The sequence below is a fragment of the Betta splendens genome, chromosome 24 (genome assembly GCF_900634795.4).
Source record: "Betta splendens chromosome 24, fBetSpl5.4, whole genome shotgun sequence".
NCBI classification, from domain to species: domain Eukaryota; kingdom Metazoa; phylum Chordata; class Actinopteri; order Anabantiformes; family Osphronemidae; genus Betta; species Betta splendens.
Window position 1 is genome coordinate 161164 of NC_040901.2, and position 18577 is coordinate 179740.

General features: G+C 41.2%; 1 protein-coding gene across 1 annotated transcript in view; it reads right to left on the bottom strand.

Annotated features, from left to right (window-relative positions):
* The window catches only part of mdn1 (midasin AAA ATPase 1), a 93712-nt gene that overhangs the window by 45469 nt on the left and 29666 nt on the right, over nt 1–18577 (bottom strand). Inside the window, exons 40-62 of the mRNA XM_029141553.3 lie at nt 11243–11431; nt 10640–10729; nt 10299–10562; nt 9957–10221; nt 9336–9495; nt 8840–8956; nt 8541–8749; nt 8321–8469; nt 7724–7923; nt 6777–7000; nt 6388–6501; nt 6016–6145; nt 5722–5828; nt 5486–5619; nt 4187–4353; nt 3956–4076; nt 3606–3819; nt 2797–3037; nt 1881–2004; nt 1550–1714; nt 1215–1426; nt 744–1131; nt 381–493 (exon numbers count right to left, since the gene is read on the bottom strand). Of these exons, the coding sequence (XP_028997386.1) occupies nt 381–493; nt 744–1131; nt 1215–1426; nt 1550–1714; nt 1881–2004; nt 2797–3037; nt 3606–3819; nt 3956–4076; nt 4187–4353; nt 5486–5619; nt 5722–5828; nt 6016–6145; nt 6388–6501; nt 6777–7000; nt 7724–7923; nt 8321–8469; nt 8541–8749; nt 8840–8956; nt 9336–9495; nt 9957–10221; nt 10299–10562; nt 10640–10729; nt 11243–11431 (4097 nt within the window). The remainder of the gene's footprint in view (nt 1–380; nt 494–743; nt 1132–1214; nt 1427–1549; nt 1715–1880; nt 2005–2796; nt 3038–3605; nt 3820–3955; nt 4077–4186; nt 4354–5485; nt 5620–5721; nt 5829–6015; nt 6146–6387; nt 6502–6776; nt 7001–7723; nt 7924–8320; nt 8470–8540; nt 8750–8839; nt 8957–9335; nt 9496–9956; nt 10222–10298; nt 10563–10639; nt 10730–11242; nt 11432–18577) is intronic.

The following is an 18577-nucleotide window of genomic DNA, read 5'->3' on the forward strand; positions in this document are numbered from 1 at the left end:
GTCTTTAAGCACAGACTGGTCTACCTCCCATGTTCTGTTGGACCATCATTAATGAAAATGGATGTTCACCCATCAGGGTGAGCACCAGATCCTAGTATAAAGCACTTTACGCAGAGTTTTGCCAATCATAAACTGTACATCTACAAATTAAGGTATTGAGGAAAGGTTGAGGAAATCTGCAAGTGGGCAGGATTTGGCTCCTCAGGTATGTTTTCTCTTTCACCAGCTAAAAACCTCTCTCATCAGGTTTCAACTTCAATGAATGCTATGCATAATAATAATAATATTACATTTAACCATTAAAAATCAATTACATTTACTTTTATTATATTCAGCCTGTAGTTAAGCCATAAAAATGCGTAATTGCAACAGGCTCTGACCGAATTCGCGGATGTTGGAATCCATCAGTGATGCTGCTTTCTTCCAGTTCTGCTCCAGTCATCAGCTGTGACGATAAGCTCCGTCCTCTCCACTCCTCCTTTAGCAGATCCAGCTGCAACAAACGTTTTATTTTACTACTAATACTTCTAAAAAAAACTAAATGGAGGAACTCAGAATATGTAGATGATCTGTTTGTGTGTTAAAGTGTTCATTAACAATACTTAATCTACAATCAATATCAAATAATATTTTCTTTATATTTGAAAATCTCATTTTGGATACCATCAACACAAGTCATAAGCTTTTTAAGGGGATCATAGCATCAGGATACAAATCAGTAAAATACACTAAAAGTTGCTAACCTCCTGCTGAGCGTAGCTGAGTTTGTAGGCCCTCTTCACAGCTGGGTCAAAAATAGTCTGAGGTGTCCACACTTTGATCTGCAGCAGACCCATGTTGACCCAGAAAGCCCCAGAGAGGGCCAGCGTATTGGAACCTTGCACCTTACTTTGGACATACTGCTGCAAACAGGTAATGCTGACCTCCACTAGATTGTCCGGAAGCAGATTCAAAGGGAGATATTCCCTTAAGACAGTCTGAATCTCCTGAGCAGCTATCAGAGGGTCAGGATCCTCCACAAGACTTTCACAGCTTTCCAAGTAGCCCTCTTGCAGGTTAGGGGGCAGCATGTCAGCCATGCTTTGAAGCTGTCGACGCAGGACTACCCCCTGGAGTCTGAAGTCTGTTGCCCTGAGATGTGTCAAAACCCGAAAAATTATGAAGAGGAAAAAACAAATTTAACCTACTTCTGAATTAACAAACTTTTAATTTACCTAAATTCAGCCAATGCAGGGAAAGCCATATTATCCCACAGCATTGTCGACACATCCTGCAGTTGCTGAATATTCTTCTTCCATTCTCCCAGTGTGACATGTGAGAGTGAGAGAACGGCAGCTTCTGATGGCTCCCATTGAGACCTGTCACTGTTGTAAAGCACTCCGAGCACGCAATGTGACCACACTGCTTTAGTAAGCAAAGCTGGACCCTGAAACCAAAAGAGACATTGCTAATGTTAATGTTACAGTACAATTAACAAAAGAAATTCTGTGTTTTGATGCATTTTTAGTAGAGTGTAACGTGTGTAAAAGGAACTGTTATGGACTTGTACCATAATACGCGATTCCTGAAGTAGTCTATTATCTACTTGAACCTCCAGATTCTGAGGATCCCATTTCATCCAACGGTCTGGATCTGAGGTCACACTGCTGGTCCACAAGGCATCCAGAGCCTCTGCCAGTAGTTCACACCAAACAAACTGCAGCTCCTCAGTTGGCTATAGTGGATAGGAGTGATGAGCAAGATTAGTAAAGTAGTTACCAATGGTTAAAAATAGTTAATGTATTTTTGGTACCCTATAATTTGTAACAGAGATCAAACTCTTTAATGGCAAAAAAATAATATTTTTTAAATAAAAAAATTTAAGTCCTAATTTTACCAACCCTGTCACTGCTCAACAGGAACCAAAATGCCTGGAACTGACTGACATTCATCGATGTGGACTGGAGACAATAACGAAGATGTCTGGAAAGTTCCCGGCGTAAGCTGTCCTCTGCCTCCTGATCACTGCAGAGCAAAACAAAATTTTATATAAATCCTAAAATTTGAAGCCAGATAGGTTAGCCAAACTTCAAGAAAGTGTTAAAGATATAAAAAGGCCTGGATGTCTTGTCACTTTCTTTTGCTAAATTCAGACAAGACAGAGGTTAGAGGTTATTGTGTAGGGCATTTAATATCTAAATCAGATTGTTACTTTGACCTCAGGTTCTCCGCAAGTGCAGTTACTTGAGTCATCATACACCAGCGCATCCTCCTTCACCTTGTATGCAAAAGAAGTCACTCGAATGACTTCTTTTATCTTTTTTTATAAAACAAACGAATCGTGTTAAAACTAGACATACATTTTCTCAAAATTATGCTAAAAATTAGCCCATTTAATGTTGCAACAAAAGGATGTCCCAATCAGGTGCCTCAAAATGATGCAGAAGTCTTCATGGAATTAGAAGAACAGATTACATTCCTCGCATATTACCTTCTGTCTCTGGCTCCCAATCTTCCATAGCTTTAAGTACTTTATACTTTATGTCAAGCGCCTCGTAGTTTTATATAATTCCAAAACACCCTTCAATTGATAAATGTTATTCTACTTATGGCTCCTAATATTTTCTCACTAGTCACCAACAAGCCACCACTGCATTGCAAGTCAAATGTTTTGTGTTATTTCTTAAGTTGTAATTATTCCCTTCCACCCCTTTTTCTCTATATGATAAATATATACAGTTAGCGGACCTATCATATATAAATAAAACTCAATGTGTTTTCTTTTTAATTTAATTAAAACTGAATATTGGATTTTACCCAGGAGATAAAGCCAGGTACAGTAGGTCAGTGCTAAGTCGCAGCTGGTTAAGTACAGCCAGTTCTTCCATCAGGGGCCAGAGTTTGGCCCTCTGGATGAGCTGCTGCAGCTCATCACTGGCCAAGAGGACTCTGTCTGCTTGTAACAGATCCTCAGACATGGAGCAGACCTTCAACAGACCCACAGAGGTCATCCAACGCTGCTGCTGCTGAACACTCGAGACCAGCCTCTTCAGAACTCCTGAGGGGAACATGTAAAGTAGCACATTTATCCAGTTCTAGCCATTTCTGCCCATCAACAGCTAGATGATAGTGTAATGGCTAACACTGAGGTGCCATTATGTCAAATGCTCAGAAAAGACTCTACGGTATTTCAAGGCCTTCCACTGGTAGTTGTGCTTTCCATGTTCTACTGGTGGATATTCTGACTTTTGTGTTTGTTCCAGTTGATTTTATTTTACATTACATTTTGTTTTGTTTTGTTAGAAACCAATACATTTGACATACATGTGGACCTTGATAAACCTTTATTGTAACCCAATTCTTCTTTTCAACACAATACACTACTGTCCCACAGCTAAAAATATGTGCTTCAGTTTCACAACATAAACTCAAGCTTATAGTTGGATTAGTAGTTTGCATTGAGAAGCAGTGGGATTTGATTGAATGACTGTGCTTAACGAATGAAAATGTGACAATAATCAGGCAACTACAAATACTAAATCTCTGTAAAAACTAAATTAAGTAAAAATTGCATGCTTTATTATTGACTACTATCACTTATAAGACAACATAGCTTTGAAGCTCACCAGATTTCTGTGGATCTACTTGGTTGTTGGCCAATAGAACAAGACCCCAAGCTTCTAGCAGACTCTCCTTAATATCCAGCCTGAGCCCAGCACTGTGAAGTCGAAACAGCTCCTGCTTCCATAAATCTGTGGTGCTGTCCAGTCTGAGCTCACTTACATCCAAGACTTTACTCAGGAGTCGCAGTTGAGACGCACACTCAGCTACTGACTCAAGCTTGGAAACAAATTGACATAGATTAACCTTTTTTTTGGTTTGACAACCATGCTATACAAAGAATACCATAACAAAAAAAACAACAAATGATCTTAAAAACCATCACAGACTTGCTTAGAGCTGAGTTTTTCCATACTTTAAATGGTAGCGTTTTCCCCAAAGTTTTCTGGATGCTTTTCAGGGCTGCGGCTGAAGACACTGGGGGGGACAGAATAGCCTGGATAGCTGCAGAGACTGCCTGGAGCTCCTGGTGGTTTCTGTAGAATGGCACAGTCATTACTATTGTTGAAAAGTGTTAAGTGGTTAACTTTGAAATTAAACATTGAATAAACAACAATGGAGTGAGGAAATAAGAAAAAAAAAATACTCGAAAGTTGAATCAGTGTCTCCGAGCAGCAGGTTTGGAAGTCTAAGGATGAGGTGTTTCTGGACCCATTGCCAGTGTAGAGATAGCAGGGTAATCCCATGAGAGTCAGCTGGCAGTGTGCAGGATATATTCCAGAAACGATCAAGCCACTGCAGCAACTGAAGGATCTGAAACACACAATACAAAAAAAAATACCAAACTGTTAGCAGAACAAAGCAAAGCTTTTTTGTTTTGACTTTTGTTTACTTGTTTCAAAACATGTTCATTCTGTTTTGAAATTTTTGGTTCATAGTAGACTTACTAACGTGAAATTTATAGCTATGATACTGTTTTGTAACGTTGAAACAATGTTAATGCTAATATATATATATATATAAATCCCCAGTATACAGGCTTAAAAAAATCTTAAATCTTAAAAAAAAAAAAGATAAAATTACGGAGCATCTTTAACAGACTTTATTTAGGTGTAAATAACATTTTATATTAGTATTTTATTTAATAGTGTTATTTTTGTATTAAGTTTTGGTCAACCTGTATTCCATTTTTAGCTGTTTTATTTAGTTCTCGATAGATTGTATGTGGTTCTTATAATAAATCCACTATCTAGACTATGGTATATGTAATAATATATAATATACGTGATTAAAACGGTAATAGGGAAGTAAAGAGACCCAGCAACTGTTTCAGAAACAGCACGGCAACATACAGTTTTGGTATTTTTTAAAAAGTACAGAATACATGAAGATTATGTAAATGCATTTTGAATGTTGTACTTTCATTCATCACAACTTATGAAATTGCATCATTAAACGTATGGAAAACAATGAAAACATGCACCAAAGTGGTTTTGCGGTGGTGGAAAAAAGATGAGAGCATGCCAAGTGAGTGCAGAGCTGTCAAAAAAAATCAAAAAATAGGGACAAAACGTAGCCACATATACTCTGACTAAAAATGTGAAGCTGTTAGCAAATATCTTATACACCATCATTTCATGTTGCTCATTATAAATTGCATAAAACTTTTGCTTACTCCACATTAACATTAATTGTTTATAGGTGCCTAAACAATCTTCAAAAATTACTACAGCAGGGCAGCTGTAACTTAGGTCATAGACTATAGTGTACATATCTTTACAAGATATCAAACCTAAGATTCCAAATAAAACAGTTCCCGAAGAAGCAAAAAACACTTTGGGTCCAGGTATCAAGCGCAGCCCAGTGCAAACTGGGGAAAAATATCACATTTCACATCTGTAAGAAGAAAATCATGGGTATAAAGTGATAAACAGTGTGTTCAGACCTCAAACATGATATGGTCAGAGATGTATGGCTGTCCATTTTGCACAGCCTGCAGAACAAACAAGTCCCACAGTTCAAAAAACATCTGCAGGTGCATCAACACTGGATGGGGCAGGTGACCAATATCCAGAGTTCCTATGTGACAAAAACAAACAAACAAAAATATTTGATAGCTACCCATTTCTGTGCTATTACACCATGTTATAATGTAATTTCTAAGCAGGTTCCACTACTAACCTTTGCTGAAAGCTGTGGCAATTCTCAAAGCACAGTTCTGAATAGACCGGTTGATAATACAGCTGCAGATGACTGACCTCTCTTCTCTGTCCATCATCAGAACAGCCCTGAAGTACGTGCACATACTCTTTTTTTGTTTGCAAAAAAAACTTGTAATGCTTTTAACTGCTATACTTCAGAACTGCATAATACAATCACATTTGTGACACAAATGTGCAGCAATGCATCATTTTAAGCACTCTAAAACACTAAACAAAATGTTACTGTTGCTGACATGACATGCACATCTGTTACCTGTTGGCAACCGCATTTAGTGCCTCTAGAAACTCCATGTATCTTTCCTCATCCTCAAAGTTACATTTGTTCGCTAAAATGTCCAGATATTGCTTGTTCCAACGCATGTCTACCAGAATCCTGTATTCATCTGTAAATAGAATTTGATTATTCACCCAGTAACAGACAAACAAAAATATACATAGCAGACAGTCAGAAATAGATTTTCAGATTTTTGCAGAATTTAGCACTCTTTTGCTTGCTCGATACATAACAGACAAACCTGCTAGCATCTTAAAACCAAAAGTTGCTTCAGAAACCTACTTTAATGGCATCTGTTTTATACATGAAAAAAATTTTATGTTGATCGAAGACGAAGAAAATAACATTCACCTATGCTGTGAGGCTGGAGCAATTCTGTAAGTGACTTTCCCTTTGCAGCAAGTTTGCTACCAAACACAGCCTTCAGAGCTCTGTTTCCTGCATCCAGATGGACCAGGACTGAGTCTAGAAAAGTCACAAATTGCAAATTATAATCAAAACAATAAAATGTTAATTTATTAACACAAATAAAAACTATCTATCTTTATCTATATAGTTGTGTTAGAGATGTACATCAATAGAAAATCTTTTAGCAGATGCCAAACACTGCAAAGCTCTATTTGTGTGTGTGTGTGTGTGTGTGTGTGTGTGTGTGTGTGTGTGTGTGTGTGTGTGTGTGTGTGTGTGTGTGTGTGTGAAGTCTTAGGTTTAGAATTTGGAGATAAAAGAAATTAACAAACCAGGAGCATATTTATAGGTTGCTTCTAAGTGGGAGAGCCAACTGCTGCGGAGAATCCAGTCTCCATGAGAAGCCTTCTCTGTCAGAAGTCTCACTGCTGTGGGGATAAGCTTCAGGACGTCTCCTTCCTCCAGATCTACCACTCCACCTGAGAACACAAGGCCTTCATGGACCCCACCGCTCTGTAGTGCCCTCTGAAAGTCACTCAGACTCAGTGGACGATTCCTAGTCATAGAAAAATGATAGAATTTATAATTTTTGCAATTTGCATACAACAAGAATGTTATCAAGAATGATGAAATTAATTCACAGTACACAAATTCATATATAAGACATACAACAAATAATGTCTATGTCCCTTAATCTGGCCTGTTGAACTAAATTAACCAAATTACATTATACTATTAAATTTGATTAAATTTAATCAGGTTTTGCAAAACTGGTTAACTTCATCTGAGCAAGAGAAGAATCTGTCCCCTGTCACAAGATCCTGAAACCACACCTGAGGAAATGCAAAATGCAATAGTAACTAATCGATCTCCAGTCTGACAGATCTACACCTAAAGCTGAAATTGTTTTATGCAAAATATGTGAGCAAACATTTAGCATCATGAACATCAACAAAGCCTATCATTTAATTCTGATCAACACCTCTGACACATCCTGAGAACAAAAATGTTTTTGGTTGAATAAAAGTAACTTGCCATACGAATGACTAATTTCGGGCTCAACTGTAGGTGCAAATACGCTGTGACACAGTTAATGTTTTCTTTTGTTTTAAGGCACAGCTCTTTTATCAATTGGTAAAACTCATTGTGGTTAAAAAAAAGATCCGCTATCTTTTAAATGGTGTATGAGTGCATTAGTAAATGTCTAGAAATAAACTGAGAAGACACATGACACAAAAGCTGTATAGTCCCAAGACTGACTGGCAGCTGCAGTCCATACCGTTTGCCCTGTAGGCTAAGTTTGTTCAAGCAAAACAACAGGATCTGTCCATCCCTAAGAACCGTTGAAAAGCAGGAATCTTCAGTGGATAGCAGAGCAGAAGGAAAGCTATCAGGCCAGACACCAGCACACAACAGTCCCCTGCCCCAGTCCTCAGTGTCCAGGATGGACAAGTGCTGCTCAATGACATCCTGGGCTTTCTGAAGAAAGAATGGAATAATATTCTCATTAATAGTGACAACAAAAAAAACAAAGAACGTGCCGGATTGAAGTAATGGAAGGATATAAGACCAGTTAATTAGTTGTCAATGTTGACAGTTAAGCTAAATACTGTATAGCTGGTTACACTGAGATCACATTCTAAGAAACAAACAGATACAGCTACGGCTTCTGTGTGTTTCTCTTAAATCAGAGCAGACCTCGGATCAACCAACATGCTGTCACTAATCACTGCTCCAATGTGGTAGACTTTTTTGACACTGCAACTGGATTTTCAGCAGAGAGCTCAGGGTGCTCAGATCCTTGAAGGCATGAAAGTTGATGGCTAAAATGAAGAAATATCAGTAAGAAAAGCGTGGAAAATTAAGGCATTGATACCTCTTGGTTAGTGGTAGTGCGCTGACTGGTTGAATAGGCCTCTCTACAGGCATGCTGCAGGGCACTGGGTAAATCCACACCTCTCTGCAGTTGGCAGGACAGCAGAGTGGCAGCATAAAGGAGTGATGTCAGAGATGAAGCAGGAGAATCTGAAACATAAAAGCTTAAGTTGTTACCAGTCCTTTTATATTTATTATGTGAAATATTATTTGCTGCTTACCCCAGATTACAGAATTGATGTTTTTCTGTATTTCTATTAGCAGATTACACACACAGTCACCAGTCACTCCAGTAGTGTGAAGCAGGGTCTTCAGGTCCAGTGTGTCCCAGCAGACCCCCTCATGTTCCCCTGGGATGTAAAGCTCCACACCTCTGTTTCTCATTGCTCTGGAGAGCTCACCATGAACAGGGTCCATAGTTAAGAACAGCCTACAAATCCCACACACAAACTGAGCATAAATATTTTAATGATACTATTAAAAAGTCAAGTATATAGGTTTTTTTCGAATCTGTAATTACCTGAAATTGGGGTGTGGTGTGATTTGAAGGGTTTTCCCATCAATGACACCACGTTCGTTGATGATGAGGGATCCCATAGGTTCCAGCAGACCATTGAGGCGATCCAAAACAGAGGGACTAATCACATAATACACATGCATCAATTTGAAATCAAAATAAAAGCATTTGTCCTTTGTCTTGAGTTTAAAGTCATATATGTTATTGGCTTTGAATGTTTGAGGGCATTGGCGGGTTTTAGTGTAATATGCATATGAAGGCCACATTTTGTGTTCATTTTGGCCCCTTTAGTTCTATGCAAATTCCTCACAAGAGGCAATGCAAATGACTTGTCCTAACTGTTAGAGTTACCTGTACAAACATTGTGAAAGGTGATTCTTTTTATGGAGGCCATAGTAGAAGGCGGATTCATACTGGAATGGACTATGTTAAGAGGAGCTTTTGAATGTTTTGGCTTCTCTTAGTCTTTTAAAACCAATACAAGCTTTAGTTCCGTTACCTGCAGAAGTTGACATTGTCCATTAGTAGCCAGTCGCCAGCCTGCAGTGCCTGAACCAGCACACTGTCCACCCACTCAAAGCCTCCATTTGTCCAGCCATCCTCTAGCTGTGCCAGGCGCTCCTTAAGCAGTGTGAAGTCTGTCTGAAGTTTGGACATATCTGGAAACAACACAGAACAAATAACATTATTAATATACATGTCAAATTACCAGAAAGACACTCATCCCAGAACAGCAACAACACAAAACAAAACAAACACAAAAAAAGCAACTACACCTACAAATATACATACTAATTATGAATCACCTCTTTTATTATTTAAGGAACCAAGTGTCTGATGACCTAATTATAATTACATTAGCATTAGAACTGTTTATGGGTGGGTGACCCACATTAAGAATTAAAGAGTAATGAGATCCAATAGATGTGTCATTGCAAAAGTCTACAGTCACGTTACAGCTTTAAGAATGTAAATATATTTGCTTAACCCAAAAATGCAATACAGTTGTAACACTAAGACTACCTCCTGTTCGTAGTGAGGTTAGAATTTCTCAGACAAATATCGATTTCTCTGAAACCTTTAGTTTTTCTTTTAGTGTGGTAACACAAAAAAGCAGTACCAGTAAAAACTTTAAGTTTGGTGTTAAGTTTCTGCAGGAGAAGGATGATGACTTCCAGCTTATTTGGTGCCTCTGAGTTTACTATTCCTTCAGGTGTTTGCAGTCCTTCCTCCTTTAGCCAGTGGCAAAACAGACCCCATGTCTGCAGCAGGAACTCTGTATCATGGACCCCAACATCCAATGACATCAGTCCCCGTCTTGTTACCATGGCAACTATGTAGTCCACACTTTCCAGTACTTGTTGCCAGGGCCGCATGATATCCACCTGGAATGAAGAGGTGGATCCAGACTGATTCAATGTTTTATAATGTTTTTACATAGAAGGTTTAGAAAACTGGATACCTGTTCAAAACCTCCAAGCAGCTCGGTTGTGTCCATGGCACTGTTCATGGCCATGACCCTCAGGCGGTGCCCTGTTAACAGGGCCAATAGTCTCACCAGGCTCGTCTTTCCACTTGCTGCAGGGCCAATAAGTATTGTCATCCAGCCCATCTCCACGCATTTCATAAGGGATTCCAGTGGCCGCAAGGCCTGGTGTGTGATAGACAGTGGAGGTTCCAGAGCCACAGGGGCTCCCCCACTGCGCTGCAGGACAGAAAACCCCACCTACAAGAAACAAATCCTGTTTGCTTGCACAATTTGTATATTAAACTATTATTATAGTGTTTTAACACAGGACTAACCTGCAGATTGAGCGGAGTAATATGGAATTGCCTGGAGCAAGTGTAAGGCTCAGAATCCTCACCAAACACCTTCCTAAACAATGACAGGACCTGTGTGTGTGATGAAAGAGCAGCAGGTATGATTCCAAAGCTGGCTAAGAAAAAAAGTTATTTTAAACTTTAAATCAGATAACACTAACAATACTGACTGAAACACGTCTGAAATTTTGTCATAGTTCTGGAACATAATATAATAAGGCTCCAAGGAGATGCACAAAAGTTATTAAGAGATGTACTAATGGCAGATCTAACAACACAGATGTTAATCTGGACATGATAGTTTGAAAGAGTATATTAGTTTAAATAAAGCTGATAAAATACTAACTACAAATCTTCTAATAATACCAGTAATACTATTAAATAATAAAATATTAAAATATTGATATTTTATTATAGTTATACATATATATATATATATATATATATATATATATAACCAGCATAAAAAAACATTTAATGGCAAAATAGAACAGAACAGTCTGCTCTGTGGTTATAAAATAAATGTGGAAACTGGCACCACACCTCAATTAATTTTACAGTTACTTTAAATATTGTTGGGAATACCTGAGCCTTGTCTGCCTCTGTTCTCATCCTGTCTGCATACACCAAAGCAACATGCTGGCCTGGACTGAAAAATCCCGGTGACTGGTCAGCCTGAATCAGTTGACACCAGCGGAACACATCTCGCAGGTTGAACTCCCAGGGGCTTCCTTTTTGACCCCATTGGTGTTCCATACAGACTTCCTGCACAAGCTGTGAGAAACATATTTATTATATATATAAAAAAAAAACAACTCCCTTCTCACCCCACGCGGGTGGTCTCATCCGCTTTCCAAGCTCGGGTCCTCTACCAGAGGCCAGGAAGCTTGAGGGTTCTGCGCAGTATCCTTGCTGTTCCTAGGACTGCACTTTTCTGGACTGAAATTTCAGATGTTTTTCCAGGGATCTGTTGTACCCACTCCTCCAGTTTGGGGGTCACTGCCCCCAGTGCTCCAATCACCACAGGCACCACTGTGGCCGTCACCTTCTAAGCCCTCTCCAGTTCTTCTCTGAGCCCTTGGTATTTGTCTAGTTTCTCATGTTCCTTTTTCCTGATGTTGCCATCGCTTGGTATTGCCACTTCCACAACTACAGCTTTCCTCTGCTCTTTGTCCACCACTACTTCCGCCTCTCGAGGAGTGCAGACGTGTTTTCTCTCTGCTCCCACTCTGCTTTTGCTTGCAGTGTCCTTGTCTTGTCTTTTTCTGAGCACCCTGATCTGCTATTCTGGAATAACATTTTTGAACATGGAGCTAATCAACTGGTCACTCAGCGCATTGGACAAAATGTTTTCACAAAGGAAAGAATCTCCGGGAGAACCACTCTGCCCCTTGGGGACTTTTGCCTCCGGCTACGTGCGGGACGCGTGGGATTCCTGGTGCCCCCTGTGTCTGGAGCCTCTGTCCATCGAGGATGCAGAGGATCTATTCATATTTTGGACGTTGATAACTGGGCTACTCATGATTGGCTTTGGTGGTGCCCTGCTTTATCGGAAGATTGGAAAGATTGGAAAATCTGTGGCCGGCTCATTGGCGTGTCCACCGGCTGTGGAGCTGCAAACGCCGACGGGGGCCATGGTTACTCGGCTGACGGAATTACACCAGAGGATTGCCCGGATTGAAGGACTGATCTGTAACATCTCCGCCCGTTCGGATGCCCGGATTACAGGACTGACTAATAAGATCTCAGCCCGTACGGAGGAAGACAAGAGACAGAGGGATAACATCTGCAGACAGACTGAACACTTGGTGAATATGGTGACAGCCTTGTCTGACAGGCTTGAGGAGATGTCACGGGTGACCCATGGTCCCACAAGAGGCGAAGAAGCCCTGAGTTCTGACCCATTGGAGTATTGATCTAGACAAATTAGTCATGGATTGTTAAAATGTATTGAATTTGGCTGTGTATTACTCTGTCCCTTCTCCCTCACCCCCCTCCCTTCCCGGGTCCAATCTAGCTCACCAGCTGTGCCTCTATCTATCCTCTTCCCCTTATTGTGACTCCCTTCAAGGACAACTGTTGGACTGACCTGTAAACATCTTGGTCGGCCTCGGTCATACTTCTATAAACAACACTTCACTACACTGATTCAGATACACCCCCCCCCTCCCCTCCTTACAGTCTCACTGTCTGCTCTCCGACCTTATCTATCTGTCCTGATGAACCCAAGGAAAAAATTCCAGCAAGGTTTCCACTTGTACTGTGTGATACTGTATGTGTGTGCGTTTTATTACTGTTTGTACTGCAATTTGCTTCCACTGTCGGACTAGCGCCGGGTAACCTGGCTGCTGATGGGAATTTCCCCGCTGTGGGACTAATAAAGGCATTCTTAATCTTAATCTTAATCTTACAATGTCTGGTTGTTTCGCCATTACCATTCTGTCTGTCTGTATCTGGAAGTCCCACAGGATCTGGGCTCGCTCATTCTCTACCACCTTGGGAGGAGTAGTTGGATGGGACTGTACCCTTTAAGGGATCCTTCATTATCAGGATTGTTCCTTCTTCGGTTAGCCATTCAGGGTGAGTCCCATCCCTTAGCAGCTGGTTCATTTGTGCTGCCAGGCGCTCATGGATTGCAATGAGCTTCTTTAGCTAGTAGGCGTGGATAATGTCAGGGCCGGGTGCTGTCCAGTTTTTCATACTTTACTGTTCAGTTTCCAGCCTTGGTGGGTCTGCTCTGCTGTTATTACCCTGCCATTGAGAGTACACTTTCGCAGGTTGTGTTTCCGAACAGCCAGTTTATTCGTCTGGCTTCGTTGTCTCTGGTGTATCTCTTTAGGCGGCTGGCCAAGGCTTGTAACCTTTGCTTGGCAGTTTCGAGTGCTTCAGGTATGGGCATCTGGCTGTACCTCTTGGGCATCGGTCTTTTCATTGCACCTCTCTGGGCCTCTGTCATTTGGCTCACTTCCCTCCGAGCTGCCTTGATTTTTGCCCCCAACCTTCGTTTCCATGGTGGGTATTGTTTCTCATGGCTCCCATGGTTGCTCTTATAGCCAAGTACCTATAGGAACACTGATGCTGAAGCAAATATCAGCTCATTGGTTTCTGTGATTGTTGTAGTAGGGATCACTCTCAATGCTGCATTCACATCTTCCATGAGACTTTCTGATGGTACTTCACTTAGCCCTTGTAGTTGTCTTCGGGGTTGCCTGTTCAATCTCGCCATGATCTTATCTTTCAGGTCAGTCGCTGCCTTGCTCAGCGTGTCTGTGCTCATTGGGGCTTCGTACCCAATTTCCGGTTGGGGAGATAGTAAAACCTCCCCTCTGACCTGGCGTCCTGGCTCCCCCTTGCCGTAGCATTTGCGTTGTATCTCGTCAATCTCAAGTTGTGATAGCAGTTGCAGTTTGTGGATGTTGGAACACTGAGCTACTAGTTGCTACGGGTTACTTGAGTAATAGCATTCCAACAGAGACTTGTTCTCGCATCTCAGCCATTTCTTTCTTGTTCCAGTAGCCCACTTCTCGCCAAGGTGCTCTGGTTCCCCAACACCTGACGCAGACCTTGTTAGACCGGGCGACGTCTGAGCCGGTATCTCATGTGGTTCATTGTCTCTCATCATTGTGAGGTAGGCGGTAGCTTGAAGGGTCTTGCCCAAGGACCCACACTGGATGCTTTTCAATCCCACGATAGTAGGCTTGGTTAGCTGACTGACGGTAAGCGTATCGCGTCACTTCCGGTTACTGAGGTTTGCTGCCGCTGTGTGTGTACAGCGTTACTCTCCGCTCTTTTCTAAATATTATTGTTTTATATCTGATAGCGACTGCTAAAAGTTGCAAAACAAGCTTGTAACACTCAAGCATCTCCCTCTCGCTCTGTTCGGTGCTCGGTGTGTCTTATGTTTAGCTTATCCTCTGCCTCCTTTAGTGATGGTAATGGTATCTGTAATAGGTGTACGCTAGTTGCAGGGTTGGAGGCGAGGTTGTTAGACTTAGAGTCTCGGCTTCGCACTTTAGAAAACAGGCCAGCTAGCCAGGTCCCTTTAGCCGGTGCGGAGCCTCCTAGCTTAGCTGCTACCAGTCCCCCAGCAGGTCCCAGGCAGCTGGGTAACGACTGGGTCACTGCTCGTAAGAAACGTAGCTTTAGGCAGGCGCCCATGGTTCACCACCAACCGCTTCACGTTTCAAACAGATTTTCCCCACTCAGCGACACACCCGCTGAGAAACCCACTCTAATTAGAGAATCCAGCGGTCATAGTTAAGTGTTTGCCTGGGGCCAGAGCGGGCGACATTGAGTCTTATCTTAAGCTCCTGTCTAAGGATAAACGTAAGTACGCTAAGATCATAATACACGCAGGAGCTAATGACGCCCGGTTACGCCAATCGGAAGTCACTAAAACTAACATTGAGTCGGTGTGTTCGTTCGCCAAAACAATGTCGGACTCCGTAGTTTTCTCTGGACCCCTCCCCAATGTGACCAGCGATGACATGTATAGCAGGCTGTCATCGCTCCACCGCTGGTTGTCTAGGTGGTGTCCTGCAAATGGTGTGGGCTTTGTGGCTAATTGGAGCACTTTTTGGGGAAAACCTGGGCTGATTAGAAGAGACAGCGTCCATCCCACGTTGAATGGAGCCTCTCTGCTTTCTAGTAACATGGCCATGTTGCTTAGCCTCCCCACTCCGTGACAACTCAGGGTGGAGCCCAGGACGCAGAGTCGCAGTCCTATACGCCTCTCTGCATGTTCTCTACTGCCGCGACCCACTCTTAGTCTTAGTTATCGCATAGAGACTGTGTCTGCTTCTCGACCACCTAAACTATACAAGTCACAAACAAATCAAAGAGGAGTGACTTACCAGAATTTAATAAACATCAAAACAGCTCCTCTTACGGAACAAAGTAACAGTAAGCTAATAAAGTGTGGTTTATTAAATATCAGATCTCTCTCATCTAAATCCTTTTTAATAAATGACTTGATAAGTGACCATCACATAGATCTGTTCTGTCTCACTGAAACCTGGCTGCAGCAGGATGAATATGTTACTTTAAATATGTTGACTCCAATGAGTCACATCAACTATCATGTTCCAAGAAGTACAGGTAGAGGTGGAGGAGTAGCAGCAATTTATAAATCAGATTTATTAATTACTCCTAAACCTAAACATAGTTATAACTCATTTGAGAGCCTCACTCTGAGCCTTTCTCACCCAGACTCTAAAACTCAGAAGCCAGTTGTGTTTTGTATTGTTTACCGTCCTCCTGCTCCATATTCGGAGTTCTTAACTGAATTCTCTGAATTCTTATTTGACTTAGTTCTTAGCACAGATAAAGTCATTGTAGTGGGAGACTTTAACATTCATGTAGATGTTGACAGCAACTGTCTCAGCACTGCTTTTAACTCCTTAATAGACACTATTGGTTTTACACAGCAGGTAAATGAACCCACTCATCGTTTTAACCACACCCTAGATCTTGTCCTGACATATGGGGTTGAAATTGATAATTTAATAGTTCTTCCCCAAAACCCTCTGTTATCTGACCATTTCTTATTAACTTTTGAATTTAGCACAACTGACCCTATAACAGCTGGAAAGAAATGTTACCATAGCAGATGTTTATCTGACAACGCTGTTGCCAGATTCAAGCAGATGATGCCATCATCTTTTGCCTCAATGTCTTGCAGATACACAGAGAACAGTCACCTTAATCCTTATGAACAGGTTGACTGTCTTGTAGATGATGCTGCAGCTTCTCTACGTACAATGTTAGACACAGTGGCTCCTCTGAAGAAGAAGACAGTGAATCAGAGGAGGTTAGCTCCGTGGTATAACTCAGAGATTCGCAGCCTAAAGCAAAGGACTAGACAACTAGAAAGACAGTGGCGTTCCAACAAAATGAATGTAAACTGCATTACATGAAAGGACAGTCTAATGAAATATAAAAAAGCAGTTTGTGCTGCTAGAAAACCATATTATTCCTCCCTAATTGAGGAAAACAAAAACAACCCCAGGTTTCTTTTCAGCACTGTAGCCAGGCTGACAAAGAGTCATAGCTGTATTGAGTCAACTATCCCCTTAAATCTCAGCAGCAATGACTTTATGAACTACTTTACTAATAAAATTATCATCATTAGAAAAAACATTCAGCAGCGACTTCTTCCAAATGACAGAAAGCACTGTCTAGATCCATCAACTTTAAATTTATTAAATCCTCTGTCTTACCTAGACAGCTTCTCCCCCATAACTCATATGGAGTTAACCTCAATAATTAACTCTTCCAAGTCGTCCACTTGTCTTTTAGATCCAATCCCAACCAGATTACTCAAAGAAGTTCTACCTTTAATCAGCTCGTCCATATTAAATCAAATCAACCAATCTTTACAACTAGGCTATGTACCACAGGCTTTTAAGGTGGCTGTGGTCAAACCTCTATTGAAAAAACCAACCCTTGACCCTGGACAACTAGCCAACTATAGGCCCATTTCAAATTTACCCTTTATTTCCAAGATTCTGGTAAAAATCGTGGCTAAACAATTATCTGACCACCTTAGTGGGAATAACCTGTACGAAGATTTTCAGTCAGGATTTAGAATACATCATAGCACAGAAACAGCTCTGGTTAGAGTTACTAATGATCTTCTATTAGCTTAGGACAATGGTCTAGTTTCTGTCCTTGTCCTGTTAGATCTTAGTGCTGCATTTGATACAATTGATCATAACATTCTATTACAGACACTAGAACATAGAATCGGGATTAATGGAACAGCATTGGGATGGTTTAAATCCTATTTGTTGAACAGATTCCAGTTTGTTCATGTTAATGATGAATTCTCCACACGCACAAGAATTAGCTATGGAGTTCCACAGGGTTCTGTGCTGGGTCCAATTCTGTTTAGCCTATACATGTCTCCTCTAGGTGAGATTATTAGAAAGCATTCTATATATTTTCATTTTTACGCAGATTATACTCAGCTATATATGTCCTTGGAACCAAATGAAACAGATCAACTAGTCAAAATTCAGGGTTGTTTAAAAGACATCAAATCCTGGATGTCCCAAAACTTCCTTCAACTAAACTGAGATAAAACCGAGATTCTTATTGTTGGGCCTAAAAATCCGAGAGAGACACTATTGAGTCAGATAGCCACCCTGGATGGCATAACATTAGCTTCAGATTCTACTGTTAAAACCTTCCTTTTTGATAAAGCTTATAGTTAGAGATGGTTCAGGTCACAGGTATCATTGGACTCAAAGTTTGGTGTCTGTGATGGGCAGCTGCTGATCCAACCATCCTGCCTGCATCCAGTCCCTGGTCCTACCATCCTGCCTGTGCTCTGTTGTTGCTTGTTGCTGTTGCTGTGCTTTTCTATCTCTCTATCCTCTCACCCCAACCGGTCGAGGCAGATAGCCGCCCACATCCAGTCTGGTTCTGCTGGAGGTTTCTTCCTCGTTAGAGAGGGAGTTTTTCCTCTCCACTGTTGCTGTCAAATTAAATGCTTGCTGTATGTGGGATTTGTTGGGTTTAGTTGTGTGAGGTTTTAAACCTTACTTTGTAAAGTTCCTTGAGATAACTTTGTTGTGATTTGGCGCTATATAAATAAAATTGAATTGAATTGAATTATCAGCCCTAACGGGGATTCAAACCGGGGACCCACCAGGGCTGGAACCTGAACAGTACTCAAAGGGTACTGTCCCATCCAACTACTGGCCAATAACCTGTCTCTCCACAACATGGAAGCTCATGTCAGGCATAATCGCAGCTAAGATATTGGGCACATGGGTCAATACATGAGCGAAGCACAGAAGGGCATTGGTAAGCATACCAGAGGAGCCAAACACCAACTCCTGGTTGACAGAACAGTCGCCCAAGACTGCAGAGTGCGACACACCAACCTGTGCACAGCCTGGATCGACTACAAGAAAG